Source organism: Lycorma delicatula, chromosome 10 (assembly GCF_047948215.1).
Source record: "Lycorma delicatula isolate Av1 chromosome 10, ASM4794821v1, whole genome shotgun sequence".
In the NCBI taxonomy this organism is placed as follows: Eukaryota; Metazoa; Arthropoda; class Insecta; order Hemiptera; family Fulgoridae; genus Lycorma; species Lycorma delicatula.
The window spans coordinates 80,334,390-80,361,155 of NC_134464.1; the positions used below are offsets into that span (position 1 = coordinate 80,334,390).

Below are 26,766 nucleotides of genomic sequence, written 5' to 3' on the forward strand. Positions count from 1 at the left end.
TCTGGGTTGATATATTAATAATCAAATCTAAATAATTCACTTCTTAAATGCATCAGCTTAGAAGTGATCGATCCAGACTGGGGAAAAAAGAAGAAAAATTCTATTTCACGGTTAATAAGATAAAATTGTATTTGTTTTTTAAATAATTAAAGTAGCAATTTTTAAGTATTATTTTAATAATCAAATAGTTATAAATTACTTATACAGAGTTATTTTATCTGCAAATTATACATAACTGTTCCGATTAATTCTTTATTTATAATTTAAGGTTTTGAACTCGGCTTTTCAATGACAAATCCAAATGCATTGGTTTGTTGGGAGGCTCAGTTTGGTGATTTCAACAATACTGCTCAATGTATCATTGATCAGTTCATTTCATCTGGTCAAGCAAAATGGGTACGTCAGTCTGGGCTTGTTATGCTTCAGCCTCATGGACTTGAAGGAATGGTAAGTTTTTTGTTATAAACTTAAATTGAGATGATATTTCTCAATAATTTAGAAAAAGAAATCTTTTTTATGAACAAATAATTATTTTTAATTAACTTTATTTTTTTTAATCTTTATTGTTAATTTTACAGATTATTGGTCCTTGTCCCCTTCAAAGTACTCCCATCCCTTATTCACCCACTTTTCCCAGTGGTGTTTTCACTTCGCGAAGCAAGTGAAAACACTTTCTCTTTTTGTGGATTTTTTCACATAACTGTTGTAAAACGCCTTAATAGTAGACATGGTTTACTGTTTCACCTTGAGGCAAGAATTCAAAACTTACAGTTCCATTAAAATTGAAAAAACAGAGAGCACCACTTTGACATAGTATCGAGACTGACGTGCTTTCTTGAGGCGTGGAAATCCTTTGCCAATCTATTGTGATAATTGAACTTTTGTCTCAATGTCGTAGCCGTAAACCCAGCTTTCTTCTCCCATTATCTTTGTGTAAATGTTTCATCATCATCAGCTTGTTCAAGAAGTTGCTGACAAACGTCCATTTGATGTTCTTTCTGCTGTTCAGTCATCAAATGAGTAACAAACTTTGCTGCAACTCTATGTATGTTCAATTTTTCAGTTAAAATTTCACGGGATGATCCAATTGAGATGCTAAACTTTTCTGCAAGTTCTCTGACTTTCAATTTGTGATTTGCATGCACCATATCATTGATTTTCTGAATGTGGGTGTCATCAGTTGAAGTCAAAGGCCTTCCTGGTTGAGGATCATCTTCAATTGACTGATAACAGCTTTTAAATCCTGAAAACCATTTGTACTCTTGCATACAACCCATAGCGTTATCTCTGTAAGCTTGTTTCAAAAGTTGAAGTCTTTCTGTGAAAGTTTTCTCCAGTTTACATAAATTTCATATTTTATCATTGCTCCTGAAAATTGTATATTACAAAAATCATTACTAACACTTAAACATGTTGCAAATTAAATAGCAGTAACATGAAAATTAAATTAAAAAAACACAAAAAATTATATATATATATATATATATATATACATTAAATTAAATAAAAGTAAAATTCAGCTATCTACCTCAGTACAGAATCCAGTAAAGATTTAAAATTAAACATTATTAAGAATGTTTAATTTTAATGTTTTTTTTAATTGTTGACTACAAGAATGTTTAATTTTAATCTTTATTTTTCAATTGCTGACTGCATTTATTATACTATATATGCGATAATTTTCATTTTTTAATGTGTAATGTGAAGTTTTTTTAATTTTACGATCAACTGATAATGAGGGTAATCTTCAAGAGTGCTATTGATTACAAATAAGAAGTAATAAGATAAGGTCAGAAACGTTATTGGATTCTGTACTGTGATGTATAACTGAATTGTACTTTTATTTAATATAATTAATACAGAGGGGAGATATGGGCAACAATAAATAAATAATTGATTTTACTAAATATATATATATGTTTATATATTTATTGTATATATTTATATTTAGTTATAAATATATGAAGAAAATTTGAAGGCAAGAATGAGAGAATTTAGGATTTATATTTCCGTACTTGTAGGTTATAGAATAAATAAATATAAACAGATATTGTACAAATCAGGCAGTAGCTGTAAAAATAAAAATTATTACATTCCATGCTGATTAAATTTAAACAGACATCAAATTTTTTGATGTCTGTTTCATACTTTCTAAATTTTCTGTAAATAATGAAAAATTAATTTATTTTGTTAATGAACGAAAAGAGATTTTTATTACCTTGCAAATTTAATTTACATGATTAAAAAAACACCAAAAAGATAAAAGAAATTGTGCAACTTATTGGAAAAAAATTATGTTTTAATTACTTTAATATTTTTTCTGATGTTAATACTTTCTAAGAAATAGAATAAAACATACTTAGAAGTAAACAACATCAATATTTTGAAACATTAAATAATAAAGATGTTTTGTTTTATCTTTTCATCCTTTTGTACTAGCTTTTATTTTTCAAACAGGGACCTGAACACTCATCTGCTAGATTAGAACGTTTCTTACAAATGTCTGCTGATGATCCAGACTATTTCCCACCAGAAAGTGAAGAATTTGCTGTGAGACAACTTCATGATATTAACTGGATTGTAAGTATACTGTTTTTGCATCACTGTTTAACCAAATAATGTGGGGTATTGTCACGTTTAAAAAAATTTAATTATATTTCACTGTATTTTAGTAAATTTCCAAAGTTTTATTAATTTTTTTTTTTTGCAAAATACATATTTTAATGCAAGTTCAATGTTTTTATTTTCAATAATCACAACGTTATAAAATTAACCAACTGTAGGCCTATAAATAGTTATTAAAATAATTAAAAGTAATTAATGAGCAATATATCCACCTTACCATCAAATAAGTGTTAATTCCTCAAGATCTTTTGGTTTTCAAACCATCATCAGGAGTTAAAATATTATAATTAAGTCAAAAATTAACAGTACTGTCAACATGCAAACAGTCATGACTGTATTCATGTTTTGACTTAATTATAATATTTTAAATCCTGATGATGGTTTGAAAAAATTGAAAGATCTCGAGGACTTAACACTTTTGCTGGTAAGGTGGATACATCACTTATGCTTTTAATTATTTTATTAAAATATATTAACAGAATCATGTTCAAGAAATTTAAAAAGTTATTATTTAGATCGTATTCTCAAAAAAGGTATATTTTACAAAGTTTACTTGATAGTGTATTAATCAGCTCTCATAAAATACATTAATTAAATTGTTTCTTAATTTTTATTTTATTACTATTTAAAGTGCACTATAAACTACAATAACAAGAAAATTTTGAAATAAGAAATTAGTTTTTTAAAATCATCTGTAATTATAAAACATGTGTATATACATGTATCAGGAAGGCACACAGATTGAATAATCTGTTTATCATCATGACAGATGATAAAAATAAACATTTAATTAAATTTAAACTTATTTTTGTTTTTATATGGTTATCAAAAGTTTAAAAACTACATCATTTTATCAACCGTAAAGAGTTCTTAATGACAACATCATGTAGGCAGAAACCAATAATGAATATGGATTATTTTATTTATGAACGCAAATTTGTTAAGCTAGCTGCAACATTTTGATGGAGACCATATCAATCTTTTCATGAATTTTAGCCTCCACTTTCATTGATAATATGAGGACAATGAGAAAATACTTGGCTCTTTAAAAATCTCCTACCAAAAGATGTGATTTCATCAGTCAAAACATATCACTGTTCTTGAAATAAAAAAGGATCTCGTAGAACAGTAATCAATTTTCTAACACTGCAGACTGTAGCTCCATCCTGTTGGAACCACATGAAATCATGTAAATTGATTATTTTTCACTTCATCATATCAGAAATGTTATCATGTTGCTAACCCATTCCAAAGTTCAGTAACCACACTGGTCACCAAATTTAAAAAAAACGAATCCTCAGTCATTTTTACAGTAACATTCACTGATAAAAAAGACAAGAATTCATCAAACATCTGAAGATTTTTCAGTTTTTTTTTGCCACATTTTGCTAAAAACTGTTCAGTAATGGTAACTCGCCCATAAAAATTATATGTTTTCAATTCCTTGATCGCCTGAATCTTGTACAAAGGTTTAAATCTAGGGTCAATATTCCATTCAAAGTGCCACAAGACAAACGTAATGACACAACAAATTGTCTTATAAATACTATAAACAATGCAGGAATGATATGCTCTAGACTGATTCAAGTCAAGACAAATTGAAAAGACAGTCAGTATCTTTTCATATTGCTTAACTAGCTCTGGTTTTATAAGAGGCTTGTATTACAGTCTTACAATGCACTCCTAACCAATCTACCATTCCACAATGATCTGATGGTTTTCTACTACCTACATGACATGGCACTATATTTTCATGCATGTTTAAATTTGAGCCATGGAGGTGGACCTGATTGCTACTTAAGGATAGCCTTACAGGTTGCTGATTTGTGCCTTGGTTAGTGAAATGTTTGGCACATAATTTTCAAAAGTACAGTCTATACTGTAACAAGCTTCTGATGTGTTATTCATAAGTAATCTATAAATTTTATGTTTGGTTGAGGTTGTACTGATGGAAAACCAGTTTCATATGAGATGAATGGTTACTTTATATAATAGTTGTCTTATCAATAAATTATATAAATATTATTTAATTGTAAAATAGTATATCCAAGATAATTGTAAATTACTGTTTTATTTAAGTGATTAAATTAAAATAAGCTCCTAAGCTCATTTTAAAATATGAAAAAACTTAAGGAATATTTATTACATTATTTAGCGTCTTATTATTGAATTAATAATTTATTTAAATTTTGAGGATGGTAAAATCTGTAAAGAAAAAGACAGTTTTATTGAGTTGAGACTGCATATACATATATTATTATGAAATCACATCATAAACTAAATTATAAACAATGACCTAAGAATATAATAGGCTGTAAGGAAATACGGCAGCAACCTATTGGCATCTATCAATAAACTGTAGTTGAATATGTTTTTTAAAATTTCCCAAAGTTGCATTGGTTTAGTCCATTGGAAAAACCAAATAAAACACAACTCCTAGAGAACTGTTAAAAAACATGATAAAAAAAAATATAGCTCATAAAATATGAGCTACATCTTAATTTTTGAAAATAAGTTTTTAGATTAAAAATTTGGCTTTTGGTCAGTATGAATTATATGTATTAATTCTGTAGAATTTCATTATTAAAGATTTAATACGGTAGTTATTCTATGTGACTGTTTTACAGGTAGCTAACTGTTCAACCCCAGCAAACTATTTCCACATTTTGCGACGACAGATTGCTCTTCCTTTCCGTAAACCTCTTATTTTGATGACACCAAAATCATTATTGAGACATCCTGAAGCCAAATCTAGCTTCGATCAAATGACTGAAAATACACAATTCCTTAGGTAAAAAATTTGTTTTATCTTATTTGTGTGTTTGTGTAAGTCTAATTTTTATTTAATTGTTTTAAGGTCAAAGAATTTAATAGCTGTTTTATTGTATTTAACTATTACTTTTATTATTTTAGGCTTATCCCAGATGAAGGTCCTGTTAGTGAAAATCCAGGATCTGTTAAGAGGGTTGTTTTTTGCTCTGGTAAAGTGTACTATGACTTGAAAAAGGCCCGTGATGAAAAGAAGTTGAATGACTCAATTGCTATCACAAGAATTGAACAGGTATATCAACATTTCTTTTCTCTAATAAAAAACATTCTGTGATATCATACGTTGTCTAATCTTAATTAGGCAAAACTATTGAGCATACTTTATTGAACAAATATAATTTTCTGTATTTTATTTCTGCTTGGTTTTTGTAATTTTTGTTTAGTTTTATAATTGTTTATTGTCTAATTTCTTAAATTGTTAACATTTTTGTTTTATGTTTGAAGCAGTATGAAACAAGATCTTTTGATGAAAAATTTTCTCAAAAGATCCTTAGGAAGTTTAATTTTGTCAAATTTAAGCTTCTTGAAACATCACTGTTTCAACATTGTTAAAATTCTTATGCTAGGTGATAGAATGAATTAAAAAAGAACTTTAAGCAGAATGTTTTAGAAATCCTAACTATTTTCAGTCACTTTATTGCTATTGATTTTCTTCCAGTATTGAATTGTTTTTAATCAATGTTATTCAATAGTTTCATTTTATCACTAGATATTCTTTGTAAAAATGGCCCTGAAGTGAACTCCTGTCCATCTAAAAGATCTTACCAAGATTAAATTCTAGTTTTAAACAAAAATTGTCACAATTTAAACAGCTAGTCATCTATCAGTACATAGTATTAATCGAAAATTCATATTCAATAAATTAGTTACTGCAATTTATTCTTTTAAATTATTTTTCTAGAATAGACCAGGATGATTATTAGTGTAACTGTTTATTCAAATAGTTTTATGAAATAGTTGTTAATTAATTTCTTAAAGTAGTTACTTATTAATCCTGAGTAACTTATTAAATAAACATGTTTTTAATTTATTTAAATAAATAAAATATTTTTTTTAAATGTCCATTTCATTGTTAGAAAAATTAACCTGTTAGATTCTGCCCATGAGGATCATAAAACATTGTGGTAGATTTTAAAGCGAGTATGGATGATGATAATGATGATGAAATAAAACAACTCCTTGTTGCCTTTGAATTGTTATGTTTAATATGTCATTATTCTTGACATAATAATTAACGTAACAAACTTTAAATGAAGGTAGATGTATTTGTCATAACCCACCGGGTTGGTCTAGTGATGAACTCATCATTACAAATCAGCTGATTTCAAAGTCGAGAATTCTATGATTGAAATCCTTGTGAAGGCAGTACTTATATATGGATTTGAAAACTAGATCATGGACACGAGTGTTCTGTGGTGGTTGGGTTTTAATTAACCCAACCATCTCAGGAATGGTTGATCTGAGACTGCACAACAATACACTTCATTTACATTTGTACTTATCATCCTCCAAAGTAATGCCTTACAGTGGTTCCAGAGGCCAAACAAAAAAAGAGAGAAAAGAGTTATATTTGTCATGTTTCTTGTTTGAAATCTTCAGATGAATTCCACCTGTCAATAAGTGGATAGGTTAAGTGTGAAGCAGGATAGGTGTGCAGATGAAACTGCATCTAACATGCAGTTTCATTAGCACACTGTTGTGTATTGTTATTAGCGGCTAATAACCATAGAAGTCAAATATCACTTAAAAAACCATAATACTAGTTAATAAAATTATCATTTATTTCTAAATATTGGCTTAGTAAACTTTCAATTTTTTCTTCTGCTTTTATAGTTTTTCTTTTTTTATTAGGCAAAGTTGCCTGTTAGCCCAACTAGGTTTTATTACTGTATGGATTTTATTTCCATTAATGTTATTTTTCTGTTATAGTTAATAAAAACCAAGAAGTCACTGACCACTGACTTATTTGGTCAGCATTTTGTCTAACCTTTTGAAAAAGTTAAAAATGAATTATTTTTTGATAAATTGTTTATATTGCAATTTTGTGAAATTATTGATCTGAAAATAAGTTAATTACTTTCATTAGTATATTTTTGTAATTAAAAACCATTAGTTTTTTAATGCATGTTATGGTTTTTTTTTGTTTTTGTTTAGATATCTCCATTCCCATATGATTTAGTTAAGAAGGAATGTGCTAAATATCCGAATGCTGAATTGATATGGTCTCAAGAGGAACATAAAAATCAAGGAGCATGGACATATGTACAACCTCGATTCAATACTGCACTGAATGGTGCTCGTGATATTTCGTAAGTATTTATAATATTTTAAATTGTAAGTTTATTTCTCAATTGGAATTTTTCTTCATATAAAATTTTAATTCATTATTATTGAGAAGATTCTTGTTTATGGGGAGCAGCTGTTGTTCTTGCCCAATTATTAAACAGTTTTTTTTTTATATGGAAGTTGTATGATTTACAAATACTACATTTTTAAAATCTGATTGACATCAAACAGTTACTTTTAATTAAAAAGTAACCCACTCTCCCACCCCTTATGAAGTATGATACATATCATTAATGACTGTGAGAAGATTTTAAGGGTTTATAAGAATAATATTATTCTAATAATTGTTAAATGAACAAGATCTAAGAAAAAAAAATAAAAAATTTGTAGAGACCTTTTTCTTATTAATAAAAAATGCATGTAACATGTGTTTTACATTATTTGCATCACCTTTTTTTCTGGTGTTATCGAGATTGCATTGCTTCTGTTATGATTTAGAATATCCATTCAGTTCATTTATCCATATACTTCACCATGATTTCCTATCACTGTCAAGTAGATTAAATTTAAGCATAATTAATTTAACTTGGTATTGTTTACTTTAATATTTGTGTATTTCCCTAATCAGCTTTTACTCACTGAAAAATCAGTTAATATTTCAGTTTAAAAGACTGCACATGTTTTCTCCATTTCATTTTTTTTTTTTTAAGTATATTGGTTGACAACAAAGATGGAAACTTCAGAAAATATAAAAATAAAAAACTGAGGATGAGAAAAATTATAGAAATAAAAAAGTTTTAAAAATAAATGTTAATAAAAAAATAACAGTGATAATAAAATGTTGAAAGAATTAACCAGTGACTGGATATGTGGGAAAGAAGTTTAAAATAGAATTGCTATAGGTTCAGAATGTATCTGTGAGAGAAAAGGGAAAAGTATTATTCGTGGTGTGTTTTAATGTCTATTTCAGAAATGTTGACTGAGAAGAGGGGGTTGAAAGAGAAAGGTTTTTGATATGTGAAAGTGGAAAAGAATAAAAAATTTAACAATAAATTTTCTGGATAATCATAAAATTGAAAAAATCCGGTTGATCCTGCATCCCATGAAAAGACCTTAAATATTGTTAGAAATACAAGTTGAAAGAAGAAAGAAATAAGAAAAAACTATTTTAATGGATGGTGCAAATAAAAAAAGAAAAGTGTTAAATAGAGAAAATAAGATGGATTTCCATTTGTTTTGGATAGGACATTGATTTTAAATTTAAATGCAGTTTTATAAGATATGCCTGAGTATACACCACATAAATACATATCCAGATTCCATGCTAGCTACTACCAGATCTGTGTGCACAGTAGGCATCTTCCATCTTTTCCTGACCTACTACTGTTTCTTTTCTTCCTTCTGCTGTCACCCTTATCCTTTTTCCATCTTGTTATTGTGTGTCCTTTAGGCTTCTTCCAATCATTTGTAGATCCTCTATAATCTCTCCCCATTCATTCTCTGTATTATATCCCTTGCACTTGCATTTTAACCATTTTCATAGGCACCCTATTCAAAACAGTGGATTTTCCTGTATGATGCAGTATAATAACGTAATTTGCAAAAAGTCATCATTTTTCCATATCATCACTTTTTTGCTTCTTCATTCTCTTCAGAATTAACCAATGGTGGAGATCAAGCCTGCCTAATACTAGAATGATAGCAAAATGTTTATAATTAAATTTTAAGAATTCTGTTAAAGATTTATTGAACACATGTCTCATCATATTATGTTAAAATATCCATTATTATTTTTATGTAAACAATTTCATTGAACAGATTGTAAAAAAATGTGCAAGAGCTTAAAGCTACAACCTTAGAGCTTGTTTCTTTTAGGCTGAATTTGTCAGAGGAATATAAAACGTTGTTTTAGTACAGTACCATTGCCTAAAATATGAAACAGCAGTCATGATACTAAAAAGGCAAATTTTCCATTTGCTATAGCTGATACAAAAGCAAATGAGTAAGGTAAATCATTCTCAGGAATGAATGTTAAAAATTCAAACAATCAGTTTTTTATTTATAAAATTTTAAACATTTATGAGATCATTATTTCAATTTAAAATTGTATATTGTCTTGAATGATGTTACATATAGAAACTACCACAGAATACTATTAATGTTCCTTTTTGCAGTTTCCAAAAAAAAAATTCATTTTAAGGTCAGGTTATGTTTTAAAATGATAGAATCAAAAATGCATTAAAAATATTTTAAGAAACTTCATTCAATTTATTAAATTAAAAAAAATGTATTCTATGAATATAAATGGCAGTCTTATTTATTACATCGCTTCAGATTTGATATTGATTTAATAGCAAGTAAATGCTGTCATGAAATAAATTATTAAGTAATGAATTTGAGTTTATTACTACCTCACTTCACTAAATTTATGACTTTATGTCATATGTCCAAGTATGGACATTTTTTTTGTCTTCAGTCATTTGACTGGTTTGATGCAGCTCCAAGATTCCCTATCTAGTGTTAGTCGTTTTATTTCGGTACATCTCCTACATCCTTCATCTCTAACAATTTGTTTTACATATTCCAAATGTTGCCTGCCTACACAATTTTTTCCTTTTACCTCCAATATTAAAGTGACTATTCCAGGATGCCTTAATATGTGGCCTATAAGTCTGTCTCTTCTTTTAGCTATATTTTTCTAAATGCTTATTTCTTCATCTATTTGCCACACCACCTCTTCATTTGTCACTTTATCCACCCATCTGATTTTTAACATTCTCCTATAGCACCGCAATTCAAAAGCTTCTAATCTTTTCTTCTCAGATACTTCGATCGTCCAAGTTTCACTTCCGTATAAAGCGACACTCCAAACATATACTTTCAAAAATCTTTTCCTTATACTTAAATTAATTTTTGATGTTAAACAAATTATATTTCTGACTGAAGGCTCATTTCGCCTGTGCTAGTCGGCATTTTATCTCGCTCCTGCTTTGTCCATCTTTAGTAATTCTACTTCCCAAATAACAAAATTCTTCTACCTCCATAATCTTTTCTCCTCCTATTTTCACATTCAGTGGTCCATCTTTGTTATTTCTAATATATTTTACTACTTTCGTTTTGTTGTTTATTTTCATGCATTGGACTTCATCCATACCGTGTGGACATAGAGAATTATTAAAACTTTTGTATTATATTTATTTTTCCATTTTCTTTTAATATTATCTACGGTCAACATTGTTTTATGAAGTTTCCTTTTTTTTTAAACTTAAAATGTGTAAGAATGATGATATTCAGTCATATTTAATTTCTTAAACCATTCCAGTCTTAAATATAATCGTATAGAAACTTTGGAAACAGCCTCTAACAATGTGTTGCCAAGATGCAATTAGATATACCTATTTGATGAGTACTTGTTTCTACCATCATATCTGTTAAAAACCACAAACTTAAATCTTGACAAAAAGTAAATTGATATTCTGAGAGAATGGTCTGCTCCATCAATTTGATGCAAATAATTAACAATCTTCTTTCTACACTCCCTGTTTAATTCCTTTAATTATTAAGAATAACACATTTTACTATCTAAAAGTTACATATTTTTTAAATCCATGCATATGTAAATGTGAACGTTTTTTGAAGAGCATTCTGAAAAATAATTCAATTCGCTGGATTATACCTAATAAAAAAGCCAAAGCTATGTTTACGTTAAAGTAGCATTAAATAAAAATGTTCGTAATTTGATTAGAGTTTATATTAAATAATTTTGTTAGCTAATTAATATTTTTTCTTGGAATAATTACCAATATTAAATATTTATCAACTACGAAGGAAACTTGCATCTTTATTTTCTTACCAGTAATACAATGGTGATTCAGTCTGTAATCACTTATAAAAACTCAATTGTTTCATAATAATTTATAGCAATATTAGAAATAATTATCTTTACTGAGTGTGAATGAATTCAGTAATTAAATGATTTTCAAAGCAATCTTTATTTGTTATACAGGGTGTCCCATATAAAACGCAACCCAACCTTATATTGGTAGGTAATGAAATAATAAAAAGGCAAGTGTAAATGTAAATGTAATTTTTATTATTACCATCCATTACCTTACATTTATAGTAAATGTTGGAAGTGGCTGCCACCTTCTTGAATACAAGCTTCAATTCTTTTTACAGCGTTCTTGCAACTTTTTTCAAAGTTTGTGGCTGGATATTTAATACAGCTTGTTCAATATTGACTTTCAATTGTTCAAGTGTTTGTGGTTTATTGTAGACATTTTCTGTGAGGTAACCCCATAGAAAAAAATCCGCCGCAGTCAAATCTGGAGATCTTGGTGGCCACAAGCCTCGACTGATAACACGATTACCAAAGAATTCCTCAACGAAATCGGAAGTTGAACCTGCGTAGTGCGACGTCGCACCGTCATGTTGTTGTAGCCAGCAGTGTCTATCTTCCTCTTCCAAGAGTGCAATGAACTGAAATAAAATATCCTGATATCGTTCTGCATTAATGGTGTACTCAAAAAAAATAGTACCGATTATTTTCTTCCGCGATATCGCGCATCACACGCCCAACTTCTGCAGGTGTAATTGTTTTTTGTGATAAACGTGGGGATTTTCAGCACTCCAAATTCTACTGTTTTGGCTGTTTATGTAGCCATCCAAATGAAACCGTGCTTCATCTGTGAAAAATAACGAATCCATAACATTAATTCCCTCACGCAGAAATCGACGGAACCGTTGACAATATTGTAGCTGTTTTTCTTTGTCGGGCTCAAGAAGTCGATGAACCGTTTGAATGGGATAAGGTCGTAATTGTAATTGTTTGGTCGCCCAATGAACAGTGTTCTTAAACAAATTAATTTCAGCAGACAAACGTCTGATCGATTTATTTGGCGAGACGAGTAATCGATCTTTGATTTCAGTGACTGTATCTGTATTCAACACTGACACAGATCTTTTGTGTTCCTTGTTATTAACAGAACCGGTCTCTCTAAATTTTGCAACTAACCTTAATACTGATGTTTTGTTAGGAGCTGGTTTATCTGGGTACTTATGGCGAAACAAATCTTGCACTGCAACCACTGATTTCATACTGAAGTACGACTCAACAATGAAAACATGTTCATCTAGCGTAAACACCATCTTGTCTCTAGCAATACACTGAACGTTATGATTAGATTGTTGTTTCGGTAGTGTTCTACTGCATCGCCGCGATGTCCAGATGTTGGACGAGTCCATTTCAGTAACGAGTAAGGGAGTAAGCTTTACTATTGAAATTTCATGGATGAGCGATTGATGGGTTGCGTTTTATATGGGACACCCTGTGTATGTATATATATATATATATATATATATATATATATAATCATATCAACCTCATAAATACTGATGTATATGTGGCATTTGTTAATCTTTTGGTTGTTTTTTGTTCCCATAAATTTCTTATTTTATTTATTTATATTTATTTTAATATTATAAATGCTGGTAAATACTCATTCAGCAGAATTTTGAATTCTACTGATTTCAATAATTAGGAGAAATTAAATTACATTACCTTATAAATCAAACTAACACATTAACAACAACTACTGTTTAAGAAAAATTAGGTGGGTTATTTAAAGCATTCAATGTATTTAATGTATTTTAAAAATAAAAATACAAGTTTTGTGATCTTAAATTGTTTTGCGATGTTGAAAATTACAATATAGCTCTGAAATTTTGTCTGGCATTTTTCAAAAAAAATAAAAAGTGATTTTATTCATAATTTTTGTGATAGATGACATCTAAATGCAGTTGAAGGAAACAAAGTCATTTTGTTACAGCAGTTTAGGCTGTGAATAACAGAACATGAGGTTCACCCTGTTTAAACCACTCAAATTAAAAGGAGTAATATAATGAAAGAAGGGTTCATATATATCATTCTAGATAATGAACTGTATAGGATTATTTTTTATAACTGAACGTTTAATGTTACAATTACATGAACGCATCCTTTCAGAGTTTAGTTGGAAGTTAACCTATTATTACAGCATATGAAAGTACCAAAACTCTTGAAAAATGATACCATTTACCAAAGTCATTGGTGTGTTTGAAAAATTGTTATTGTAATATATTTTTGTCTTAATAAACTGTTTTCAATATCAGAGTATCCGGGTGATTTGAAAAGTCCATGCAATTCCAAGAATTGTCACCACTGGTGTATATCAAGGGGATTTTCAGTATTAATATCTTTTGGATGAATGCGTACCAGTTTTTGACATGATCGGTTAATTTCTCAGTATTCGGCATCTGTTTTAATTGAGAAAGGCAAGTGATTTCTAAAAAAAATGGATGAAAGAGAGTTTCACGTGTTGATTAAACTTTACTTTATGAAGGGAAGTCATCTCAGGAGACTAAAGAAAAACTAAAAACATTATGGTGAAACTGCAACTTCAACTAGAACATACATGAAATGCATAAGCTTAAAAGGAGATTGAGAAATAAAAAAGAGTTTATCTTGAAAAATTAAATGATTTTTTATTTTTGCTAGGACTCGCATTCTTAATTAGTTTTGTATGTTTATACTTATGATTTTTTATCATCCCAGCTGTATATTTTGCAAGAACTTTGTTTGCTTTATTCACTGTTTACGTTTACTCCATTAAAAATATTAAACTTATTTTGAAAAATTGTAAGGATTCACTGAATTGTATTTAAAAAATTATATCAAACCTTATCAGAAATACTGTTCATATTGTTGGCAATTCTTTCTAAAGACAGAAAATGAAGTTGTGTGTATTCCATGTTGAAAGATTATATTACTTATCCTGAAGTTTGTGAAATGCATTAATTGTTGATTTTCTTATTTATATTAAAGTTATCATTGAAGATTTTAAATAAATACCACCTATGTTTAATAATCAAATAACTGTATAGAAACAGTTAATTTTATTTATGTTTGTTATTTGGTGGTTTGTGATTGTTGTTGTTATTGTGTTACATTGTTTGGTGTGAGGATTTTGAAAAGTAGAAGGGATCATTGTTTTGGTTACAGTAGGTCACCAGCTCTGGAACCAGAATTTGGAGGTTTCTTTAAAAGTCTGTTTGGCAGTTCACCTTCCTCAACACCACCCCCTCCTCCTATATACCAGACTAACACAATAACAACACCAACTACTACTTTAAGAAAAATTAGGTGAGCTATTTAAAGTTTTCAGCTAAAAATTATCTTTTTTTTAATATATTAATATAATTAATTTTATTATATTGAACTAATATGGTTTCAAGCTTATTAAACTTATTAAATTATTTACATATTTTCCCTCCAGTAACTGCAAGCCTTTGCCCTAAATTAACTGCTATCCTAACTCCTTTTTTTATGATAAATTAATTTTATAGGGTTTAAAAAATGAAGAACTCAGAACTTTGTGAAAGGCAGATACTCTATTATTCCATATTATATTTTGTAATGAAGAAAATTAATGTACTTAATGATTACATGCTATTTTTTAAGTAGATTCATTAAAGATTATTAAGGTCATTCAGAAAGTAAACGTTTGCTATAATAAATTTAAAACAGGTAAAGTTATCAAAGGTTATAAATGACTCACTTTCAAGTAACATGGAATTTTACTTCTCGAGAAATTTTCAGAAACAGTTAAGTCCTCTTTTGTAGAACTCATGTAATTCTCAGTTCTGAATGAGAAAATTAGAGTACTTCATGCATATATTTTGTGAATAGAGAATGATAGTCTTTTTTAAACATTTGGCAGTGATATTTACTTACTTAATACTTGGTTACATAATAATACAGTATAGTGACATTGTGTCAATAGTACTCTAAAGAGATGCCATGGCATCTGTATGCTGTTTGGTTTACATATACAGGAAAAAAAAACTTAAAAATATAAAATAATAATATCTGAGTAAAGTCTCTTAAACATTTATATATGTGATAAAGACTTCACTCAAGTTCATTTGTCTTAAGCTTTTAACATGCAAGTAAATCAAAGTTAAAATAAAATGAAAATTTGTTTAACATCAGTATTTTTTGTTTTGTTTTATCAAGAACAAAGCATAACCTTGATTGTCACTAAAAAAAAAATTTTCTTGATAACAACATTTAACATTGAGACCAGAAGTGGCATTTTTAAACCTATGTGGAGATATATATGTATTATGTTTTTATTCAAAAATTTCAGTATGGGTCTTGCAGTCAAAATAAACAAATACATTAATTGAAGTGGTTTTCAAGGCTCTTACGCAAGCATTGATGTTTATCCAATGCTACCAGAATCTTCTAGCAAGGTTGTAAGCAAGAAGGTTCACCTTCCTCAGCCCATAAAAAATAACCTCATAAAAATCAACCTGTAAAAATCCTGCAAACCTTTTCCCACCCAAGCCCAGAAATACCTAAGCATCAGCCAAATCAAATAAACGCTACTTCTTAGCTTAATAATTTAGCTTTTTCTTTTTCCTGTTTAGCCTCCGGTAACTACCGTTTAGATAATTCTTCAGAGGATGATATGTATGAGTGTAAATGAAGTGTAGTCTTGTACATTCTCAGTTCGACCATTCCTGAGATGTGTGGTTAATTGAAACCCAACCACCGAAGAACACTGGTATCCACGATCTAGTATTCAAATCTGTGTAAAAATAACTGGCTTTACTAGGACTTGAACGCTGTAACTCTCAACTTCCAAATCAGCTGATTTGGGAAGACGCGTTAACCACTAGACCAACCCGATGGGTTTAATAATTTAGCTACCAAGGTTTTACTTAACCCTGTTAGTTTTGACAACTATCTTGTTATCCTCAAAACCAATCTGTGTAAGATTATAACATTTTCTTGTAATTTCAATTTTAGACAAATTACAATTTTATTACTACAAAAATTACTATATTCTAACGACTATAAACATTCACAACCTCAGAAAATAAATGGAAAAATTTTGATAAAATTTCAACAGTTTTGTGATGGAAGTTGATACTCATTTGCCAGTTTGTTTTTTTTTTACCATCACTGGATAAACATTACTTATATCAATTACGTTAAATTAATTTATTAAAAATTAGGAAAATTTTGAGAATGCTACATTGAATAATACAGGGTGTCCCATATAAAACGCAACCCATCAATCACTCATCCATGAAATTTCAAAAGTCAAGCTTACTCTCCTACTCGTTACTGAAATGGACTCGTCCAACATCTGAACATCGCGGCGACGCAGTAGAACACTATCGAAACAACAATCTAATCATAACATTCAGTGTATTGCTAGAGACAAGATGGTGTTTTCGCTAGATGAACGTGTTTTCATTGTTGAGTCGTACTTCAGTACGAAATCAGTGGTTGCAGTGCAAGATTTGTTTCTCCATTAGTACCCAGATAAACCAGCTCCTAACAAAACATCAGTATTAAGGTTAGTTGCAAAATTTAGAGAGACCGGTTCTGTTAATAACAAGGAACACAGAAGATCTGTGTCAGTGTTGAATACAGATACAGTCACTGAAATCAAAGACCGATTACTCACCTCGCCAAATAAATCAATCAGACGTTTGTCTGCTGAAATTAATTTGTCTAAATCAACTGTTCATCGGGCGACCAAACAATTACAATTACGACCTTATCGCATTCAAACGGTTCATCGACTTCTTGAGCCCGACAAAGAAAAACGGCTACAATATTGTCAACGGTTTCGTCGATTTCTGTGTGAGGGAATTAATGTTATGGATTCGTTATTTTTCACAGATGAAGCACGGTTTCATTTGGATGGCTACATAAACAGCCAAAACAATAGAATTTGGAGTGCTGAAAATCCCCATGTTTATCACAAAAAACAATTACACCCGCAGAAGTTGGGCGTGTGATGCGCGATATCGCGGAAGAAAATAATCGGTACTATTTTTTTTTTGAGTACACCATTAATGCAGAACGATATCAGGATATTTTATTTCAGTTCATTGCACTCTTAGAAGAGGAAGACAGACATTGCTGGCTACAACATGATGGTGCGACATCGCACTACGCAGGTTCAACTTCCGATTTCGTTGAGGAATTCTTTGGTAATCGTGTTATCAGTCGAGGCTTGTGGCCACCAAGATCTCCAGATTTGACTGCGGCGGATTTTTTTCTATGGGGTTACCTCACAGAAAATGTCTACAGCAACAAACCACGAACACTTGAATAATTGAAAGTCAATATTGAACAAGCTGTATTAAATACCCAGCCACAAACTTTGAAAAAAGTTGTAAGAAACACTGTAAAAAGAATTGAAGCTTGTATTCAAGAAGATAGCAGCCACTTCCAACATTTGCTCTAAATGTAAGGTAACGGATGGTAATAATAAAAATTACATTTACATTTACACATGCCTTTTTATTATTTCAATACCTACCAATGTAAGGTTGGGTTGCGTTTTATATGGAACACCCTGTAGTTGATGTTGGCACAGAATTTAAAGATTCATTACCATGTAACAGGTGTCGACTACTATTCAACAGTGCTTGCAGAAACTTAATAAAACTCTACATGTAGTAAGATCCACCATCACCATATTTTAATGAAGGGAACGTTTTTGCCATATTCAGATTTGAACATAGTGAAATTTCACCAAGTCTATGTGGTGAATTTTCTTCTTCAACCATAACTTAAAAAATTGTATGAGGTCTTTTTTTTAGAAAAAAATAATGGTAGAAAATAACTGAACTTCATTTTTTTTAATCTTTATTATTAATTTTACAAATTATTGGTCCTTGCCCTGTCAAAGTACTCCCATCCCCTATTCACACACTTTTCCCAGTGGTTTTTCCACTTCGTGAACCTGTCCTGGATTACTTCATTTTAAATGACCTTAAGGTCCATGACAGATTTGCTTTAAGATCATCAATAGTCTAAAAATTTCGTCCTTTCATCACCGATTTTAATTTTGGAAATAAGGAAAAAATCACAAGGAGCCAGGTCTGGCAAGTAGAGAGACTGAGAGAGCAGTCATCTGATTTTGGCACAAAACTGATGAATTGACAAAGCCGAGTGTGCAGGCGCATTGTTGTGGTGAAGGAACCATGAGTTGTCTCGCCACAACTCTGGTCTCTTTTTGTTAATTTTTCACTTAACCATTGTAAAACACCTTGATGATACGCGCATTTCACTGTTTCACCTTGAAACAAGAATTCAAATTAATTCCATTAAAATAGAAAAAAACAGAAAGCATCACTTTGACATTGGATTGAGACTTGGCATGCTTTCTTGGGGTCTGGAAATCCTTTGTCCATCCGTTGTGATGCTTGAACTTTTGTTTGTGTCATAGCTGTAAACCCAGCTTTCATCTTCCGTTATGATCCTTTGGATGAATGTTTCATTGTTATTGCGACTTCTTCAAGAAGTTGCCGACACACATCCACTATATGTTCTTTCTGCTGTTTGGTCATCAAACTAGGAACAAACTGCTGCAACTCTATGCATGTTCAATTTTTCAGTCAAAATGTCATGGCATGATCCAGTCAAGATGCTAATCTCTTCTGCAAGTTCTCTGACAGTCAATCTGCAATTTGCATGCACCAGTTCATTGGTTTTCTGAATGTGGGTGTCATCAGTTGAAGTCGATGGGCTTCCTGGTCAAGGGTCATCTTCAGTTGACTGACAACTACTTTTAAATCGTGAAAACCATTCGGAACATTGCTTACAACCAGAGTATCATCTCCATAAACTTGTTTCAAAAGTTGCAACATTTCTGTGAAATTTTTCCCCAGTTTCAGGCAAAATTTTATGTTGTATCATTGCTCCTGAAAATTGCTTATTACAAAAATCGCTACTAACACTTAAACACGTTGCACTCAAACAACAACAACACAAAAATTAAACAAAATATCAACAATCCATGTGGTTACAGAGAAGGTTGTGGTGGAACACGTGCTGGCAATCATACGTTACTAAATATCAACATTGGCTCCTAATTAAAAATATTCAGTTATTTTCTGAACAGACCTCGTATGTGCAGATGGTAATAAATTGCAAATTTATGCTGACATTTTAAAAGATATTTATATAATATTTGAAGATAGACTGTTTTTACAATCTTGAAAAATGTAATGGGAATAAGTATGCATATGACAAAATATAATATAAGAAAAAATAAAATAATCCTTTTTCTGCTTGGAAAGTAATCCTATCTCAAGGTCAAATGTTTGAAAAGCTCTCCGTTTCACATGAAAAAAAGAGAAAAAATCTTAAAACTGAAAAATCATATAAAAATGTGAAAAAGCAAATACAATGAAGAAAAAGTATGTCAAACTGTATGCCTCGGCATATTCTTAAAATGGCATAATACCAGTGACTACCCATAATACAGTATATGTCAACAACAATTAATGGAGCTTTCTGCTCCATGTATGTGACAGCACATGGCGTTCTACAATGTTTGCTCACTACACTTTGACACCTGGATCGAAAGTGTTAATAATGGTTGTAACAGTGATGTTACTCATATCATTTTGCTTATATTTTTAACAATTCTCACAAAATTATTATTATTTTAATTCACTTTATTCAATTAGAAGTGTTTATGTTATCATTCACATTAATCATTTTAGAAATAACTGTTGGAGGAATTTCATATTAATGCAATGCATTTTTCTTACTATAACAATCCATTAGAAAAGTATTTATCAAAATCAATTTCAAAGAAGTAACGGGCAAAACTTTTTGTCCTGGATAAAACAATTAACTTTCCCATTCAGTAGCAGTCCTTACGTGGTTGAAAATGCTTTTCCTATACCTGCCTCCCTTTTATTATTCTTTATTCCTTCTATGGATAAATACCTGGAAATTGATGAAGTACTTAAAGCTTCATAATCAGTTAATTATTATTGAACTTTATGGGTGTCAGTTTATTGTGTAGATTTGACCAGGGTTTGTACAAAAGAAAAGGAAACTAAAGGCTTAGAGCCCTATAATTCATGATTTCATTAGAGCAGGGGTCCGGTTTTTACTAAAATCTAAAACAAAAATTATTGTTACACAAGCAGATAAATCATTCTTCTTATTTGTAGCCAGAGCCATACCTACAAGTTATATTATAGAAATAAAAAAAAGATTAAATAGCGAGTGGTTGTTATAATAATAATTTGTTTTTTCTAGATGTATTCACCTTGTTTAAATTGCCATTTGGTTTTTTTTTTTAATAAATAATTGCCTTTGAAGTTTGCGATTTAGAATAATTTATTTATAATCTAAAATATGAAATTTCAAGATAGACAATTCGTTTCTTATTAATCTGTTCTCTATTTTTCTATTAGTAATGGGATTTTTGGACTTACCACCATTATAATTTCTACTTCGCTAAATTTTAAAATTACATCTGTCAAAAAAATAAAAATTTATTTTTTTGACACATGCATAAGTAATGTACCTACTTTCATTATGATTTATTTAAGAATTGATGACAAAAGTAAGTGAAAATGTTAATTCATTAAAAAATAAATCAGTAAGGTATAAGAATACGTTTCTTATATTTTTATTATTTAGATCAATTAATCGATTAGAATATATGATTATAAAAAGTTGTGATATAATAATTTGTAAAGTTTGAAGAAGTTGGGTGCTATTACAAAAAATTATTATAATAGCTTACTACCAAGTAATATGTTTATAGAATTATCCACCCAAAAAAGAACTCAGATCTGACATTTGTGAGTCATTGATACTTAATTTTTTGGAAACTTATAAAATGTAGTGACTGGCCAGTTAATGTCTATAACTATGTGTCATTATATAGGATGTTCCAAAAATGGCTTTAGAATTTTGTTTATGTATAAAAATCAAACAATTCAAAATATTTTGGGTCTCTTGAGAGAATTTAATTTTGGATGCATGTAAATGCAAATACTTGTTTAAGATTCTCCAAAAACTGGTCAAGGAATGTGTAATTCTTCTTAATAATATTTTACCCGATACAAAGAAAACATTTTATAGTTGTAATCATTTAAAATCCTAAAGCCACTTTTGGAACACCCATTAGTCCTGTGCAAATCCCAATAAAAATTATTATTTTTCCTCCCTCCCCCAAATGTATAAATTAAAAAATATTCTCTTATAATGTCAACACAACACTTAGTTGTTTAATGAATCAATTATGTTCTAATTAACTTGTGGTTTATTTTCTTTGTTACACAGTAAAATATGTATGGTAGGATTTTATTGTTTTAATGTAATTATTGTTCATTTAAATATACCTGTAATGTTTTAAAAACGTTATGTATGTATATATCCTTAATGTCTACTGATGTATTATGTTCTCTTTATTTTATTAGTTGAAAGTTAATTGATTAATATGTTATAGATTACAGTAATTTGATACTCTCACATTCGATCTATTTTGATCAACATTTTTTTTACATGAGATATATTCAGAAATTTTGTATCGTTAATGAGCATTTCTGTAGGAGTGCTGTGACATCATTTCATATGTGTACATCGAGTGTGAGTTTTATTAAACCATAGATGCCATTACAAGAATAAAAAATCAGGTGTTTGTTTAAATATTTACTGCATCATACAGCCATGTAGCCTAGTGGTTTTTAGAAACAGATTTTTTATGTACTAAACATAAAACCAACTAAAATTCATTACTACATGTGAAGGGTATCCAGAACAAAACACCATGAATGGTGGTATGGAGAGAAAATTAATCAGGCAGTTAAATGAAGGTTGTTCATAAAAGACAGCTATTTATGATTAATGATAATTTGTTGTGTATAGCTGAATTCATTTTGTTTTTCCTGAAAATCTCAAGGACTATTTTTTATGAAAATTTAACTACTTGAACTAATAAAAAACAGTATTTTGGTGGGTACTAAAGTTGCTTTCTAGGGAGCAAAAAACCAAGCAACCTGGTATTTCCTTGTTCTTTTTGATATGATACGGGTAAGAAAGTGATGATGCGTTCATTAGGTAATATTGCTACTCATGATATTCAGATATGAGTATAATAATAATAATTGTTTTATTATTATAATAATAATAATATAATAATTGTTTTTTTTTGTATTTTTGTTGTTTTCTATATCAGTTTAGTGATATATTACTATGTTCAATAGTGTTTCATATGACTCCGGAATAAATAATATTACCTGCTCAAAATAATTGAATAGGTATTGATAACACTAAGTCAGTGTCTAGAAAGCAATACAAGTTAATTGTGTTCACTGTTTGCTTTGTTACATTAAAAGGAAATGAAAACATTACTGGTAGACTGTAATGTTAAATGCCCTTATAACAGTGGGAGCTGTGTAACAAACTTGTAATTAATCTCTGGCCAATGAGATAAATACAGTTTTTTTTTTTTTTATAGCCTAATGAAAAGCAATATAATTTCAAATAAATCAATCATTCACAAGTAGTGAATGATTAGGCTAAGTTCACATTATAGAACTTCATATTTTGTTATAAATTGTGTCATAGATGAATAATAATCGCAGATATTTAATGTATGTGCACCAAGTTAGTAATAAAAAAAAATTTTTCAGATACTGTGGAAGACCAACTGCAGCATCACCTGCAACTGGAAGTAAGATGCAACATTTGCGTGAATTATCTGCATTGTTAGAAGATACAATTAAAATTTAAATAATTAAAAACATTCACTTAAATAGTATAAATGAGCAAATTATGACAAAAAAAAATTGTATGATGAATATTTCCAGTTATTATTTAAAAAATCACGCTTTATATTACTGTTTTTATCGATATTTTTCGTTTTATTATTGGAAGTGTTTATTGACTTTAGAAAAATTTGTAATAATAGAAAGATTGTATATTTGGCTTTATTTACATGTATGTAATCCCTGTGAAATGAATCTTTTTTAAAATGGAATAATCTATTTTAAAAATAAATATATATATATATATTTTAAGAACTAATTGATTGTAATAATTATTACTGCTGCCCGTATCAGTATTTTTAAATGAGACTACATGTTTTAGAAGAGTAATTTGTATTGAAGATTTATCATTTCTTCCCTCCCTTGTCACGGTTGTAAGGTTAACTGCAATAGAGTCAAAAGAAATAAAAATCAAAAAGTGTCATATGTATCCTATATTATTTTAGAATTGTTTTCCAAAAATTTTCCCCAGTTTAAGAACTCTTCTCACTGTCACTTAGTATGATGCTTGCATTAATTGAACCAATGTAAATTTGTAATTATAATGATTACAAACATCACAGGATTCAAAGTCATCGCTTTGAAAATATTATATAATTATGACAGAATTATTGCTATTAATTCTACTGTTAATTTCAGTTTAGTATTTGTAAATCTAATGTAAAAATTATTGGATATGGTTGAGGTCATTGTAATCCTTATTTTAATTTTATAATTCAACTTTTTTTTTAATTGCCATGAGATATCTGTTCTATTATTAATGTCATTTCCCCTCCTCCCAGATGTGTTTATGTACATAAATATATATATCTATAATGATATTAATTTATTTTTAGGTAGTATATTTATTTAGTAATTATTATTATAATAATAATTGATTAATTTATAATTTATCTTGTGATAATTGATTTATCATTTATTTTTAATCAAACATAAGAAAAAAGTACAATTATTTATTTATATAATATTTATGGTTTTTCCTTTTTTATTATTATTATTTTAGTATTTACTCATGGATTACGTTAATTTTCATAAAATATGCAAATGTATTAACTTTATTAGATTTTTTCTACCAAGAAAATATGATTATGATGTCATTGTAACCTGCTCCTGTTATATAATAATTGTTTTTCTTCAAGCACTACTCACTAGCAGAGTGGCATTTATTTGTTGTAAAACTATTATATTTGCCCAGGTATAGTCTTTTAGGGATCGAGACTCACCAAATATTAAACAGTTCTTGGTAAATTACTTTTGAGTTTTTTTAATTTAAAAAATGTAATAATAAATAAATTGTTAACCTCTAAATTTTTTTTTTGCTTTAATAATATTTAAAAATCAGCTTTTGACTTTCTTTTATTGGGAAAAAATTATATTTGCTTTTTTAAGTTTTAAGAAAGTAGAAGAATAACACATTTAGCTGGTATTTACTATATACTAACAATATTTATTTTAAAAAAAGCCTCTGTCAAAATTGTGAAAAATAATTAATTAAAAATTATGTCTGCTCTAGAATTATAAAAGCATCACTATATAAATAATTTGTTTAAAGAAAGTTTTTTTTTTTAATATATACAGAGCAATTTTTTTGTTCTTTTATTTAGATTGTGTTAAATTTATTTTTTAGAAAACTATTTTAGTATCAAATCATACATTATATTTGTTATGATTTGCGTAGCCCATTATATACGTGTATAATCTATAATAGTAATTTTGTTTTGTATAAATAGTATTGTTATTATGTATTTATGTATATTTAACAGATTTATTTTATTAAAGTAATTGTAGTATAAATATAGTTTATTAATAAATGTAATGTGATAAATATAGATAAATATTAAGCACTCATTTATTATAGATATTAAGTCGCAATATCTCAAGTTTAAAACAAAAAATAAAAAAATTTATGTATTTTAAAAAAAGGGTTAATATAATCTTGTTTAAGATTCAGCTTGTTAAACACCTATTTTAAGATCTAAAGAGATTATATTGTGTCACAGCAAACGAAAGCAATCATTAACATTTATATAAATAAATATTAATATAATCTTAAAAGATTGAAAGATATAATTTTTTTTTGTAATTTAAATTATTGTTTGTTATCTCTTTATTACATAAATAATATGTTAAGGTGTTTTTTTCTTGTAAGAAACTTTTTTTTGACGTGATTTAATTTATTATGTATAATTTTATTTAAAAAATACAAATTAAGTAATGTTGTCTTAAAAATAATAAAATTATTAGAAAATTGTAATTATGTATGCTGTTATTTATTTTTTTCTGTTAATAATGTAAATAAATACGTTGTTGGATACTCATTGCTACAAAAAAATTATAAATAGAAAAATTGTATTTTATTTTTGTGTCTTGTTATTTATTTTTAATAAGTGAATAATAGAAAAGCGTAAGATATGATGGTTGATTGTGAAATAAAATATTTTTATGTTGTAAACATGTATTTTTGTTGTAATTATTATGTTATAATATGATATATTTTTTGTGAATTTTCATGTGTAAATGATTTTGAGAGTTGATAAATGTATCTATGTATACAGTTTGCTTCATTGTTACTGTATAGCCAGAAAAACATTTGGACTCCAAAGAAAAACTGAATTATTATTTAAATAAATAGTTTAATCACCACTATTGCTATGCTTATTTTAATAAACTTATTCTTTTTTTTATTAAATTTTTCCCTTATAACATATATAACTGTTCTTTTTTTTTTTTTTTTGGTTTTTTTAAAGATTATTTATTGCTTCTTTTATAATTAAATAATCCCTTATATTAATGTGTTTTTGTGTTCATTTATTCAGCACATTATTTAATTTTTTTTTTTTGTTTGGTTTCAAGCATTTAAATTGTTTTCTTTTCTCAAACATTTTTCTTTAAACATATTTTTCTTAAATTAAAATCATCTATTCTAACACATTAGCAATAATGATTTTTTCATTTTCATAAAAATAATTTTTCAATGATTGTGAAATACTCAGATGAAGGATCAAATGAACCTGAGATAATCACAATTTAAAAAATATGCTTTTAACCTTTTTCATAAAATGTATTAAAGAATTTCAAAATTTGAAGGAAAAAATTGCAGAAACTAAAGCTGATAATTATATTGTATTATTAATAAAAACTTACAAAAATAAAACAACCTGACAACTTAGCGAGCTACCATTTGGACTAAAAGCAGTATATTCCTGTTACACAGATCTTAATAAATGTATGTAGAACTGGTTTAGCAATCACCCAGATCCAGCACAAATGCTATTTTTATAAAATACAGTTATTTATTTTTTTTTTTTAGGTACTAATTAAAAATGTAGAGTAAGAATTAGTTCTCTTTCATATTAGGTTCTGTTTACAAATCAAGTCAAG

General features: G+C 28.5%; 1 protein-coding gene across 10 annotated transcripts in view; it reads left to right on the forward strand.

Moving 5' to 3' along the window:
* The window catches only part of Ogdh (oxoglutarate dehydrogenase Nc73EF), a 156,308-nt gene extending 130,280 nt beyond the window's left edge, over positions 1-26,028 (forward strand). For 8 of the 10 annotated variants that reach the window (XM_075377602.1, XM_075377598.1, XM_075377597.1 and 5 more), the window contains 7 exons: positions 269-447; positions 2,458-2,580; positions 5,253-5,416; positions 5,539-5,686; positions 7,609-7,763; positions 14,780-14,920; positions 23,251-26,028. In XM_075377602.1, coding sequence (XP_075233717.1) covers positions 269-447; positions 2,458-2,580; positions 5,253-5,416; positions 5,539-5,686; positions 7,609-7,763; positions 14,780-14,920; positions 23,251-23,350 — 1,010 coding nt within the window. In that variant the 3' untranslated portion in view covers positions 23,351-26,028. The remainder of the gene's footprint in view (positions 1-268; positions 448-2,457; positions 2,581-5,252; positions 5,417-5,538; positions 5,687-7,608; positions 7,764-14,779; positions 14,921-23,250) is intronic. The other 2 variants (XM_075377604.1, XM_075377605.1) reach the window with 1 other exon arrangement.
* The last annotated feature ends 738 nt before the right edge of the window (positions 26,029-26,766 follow it).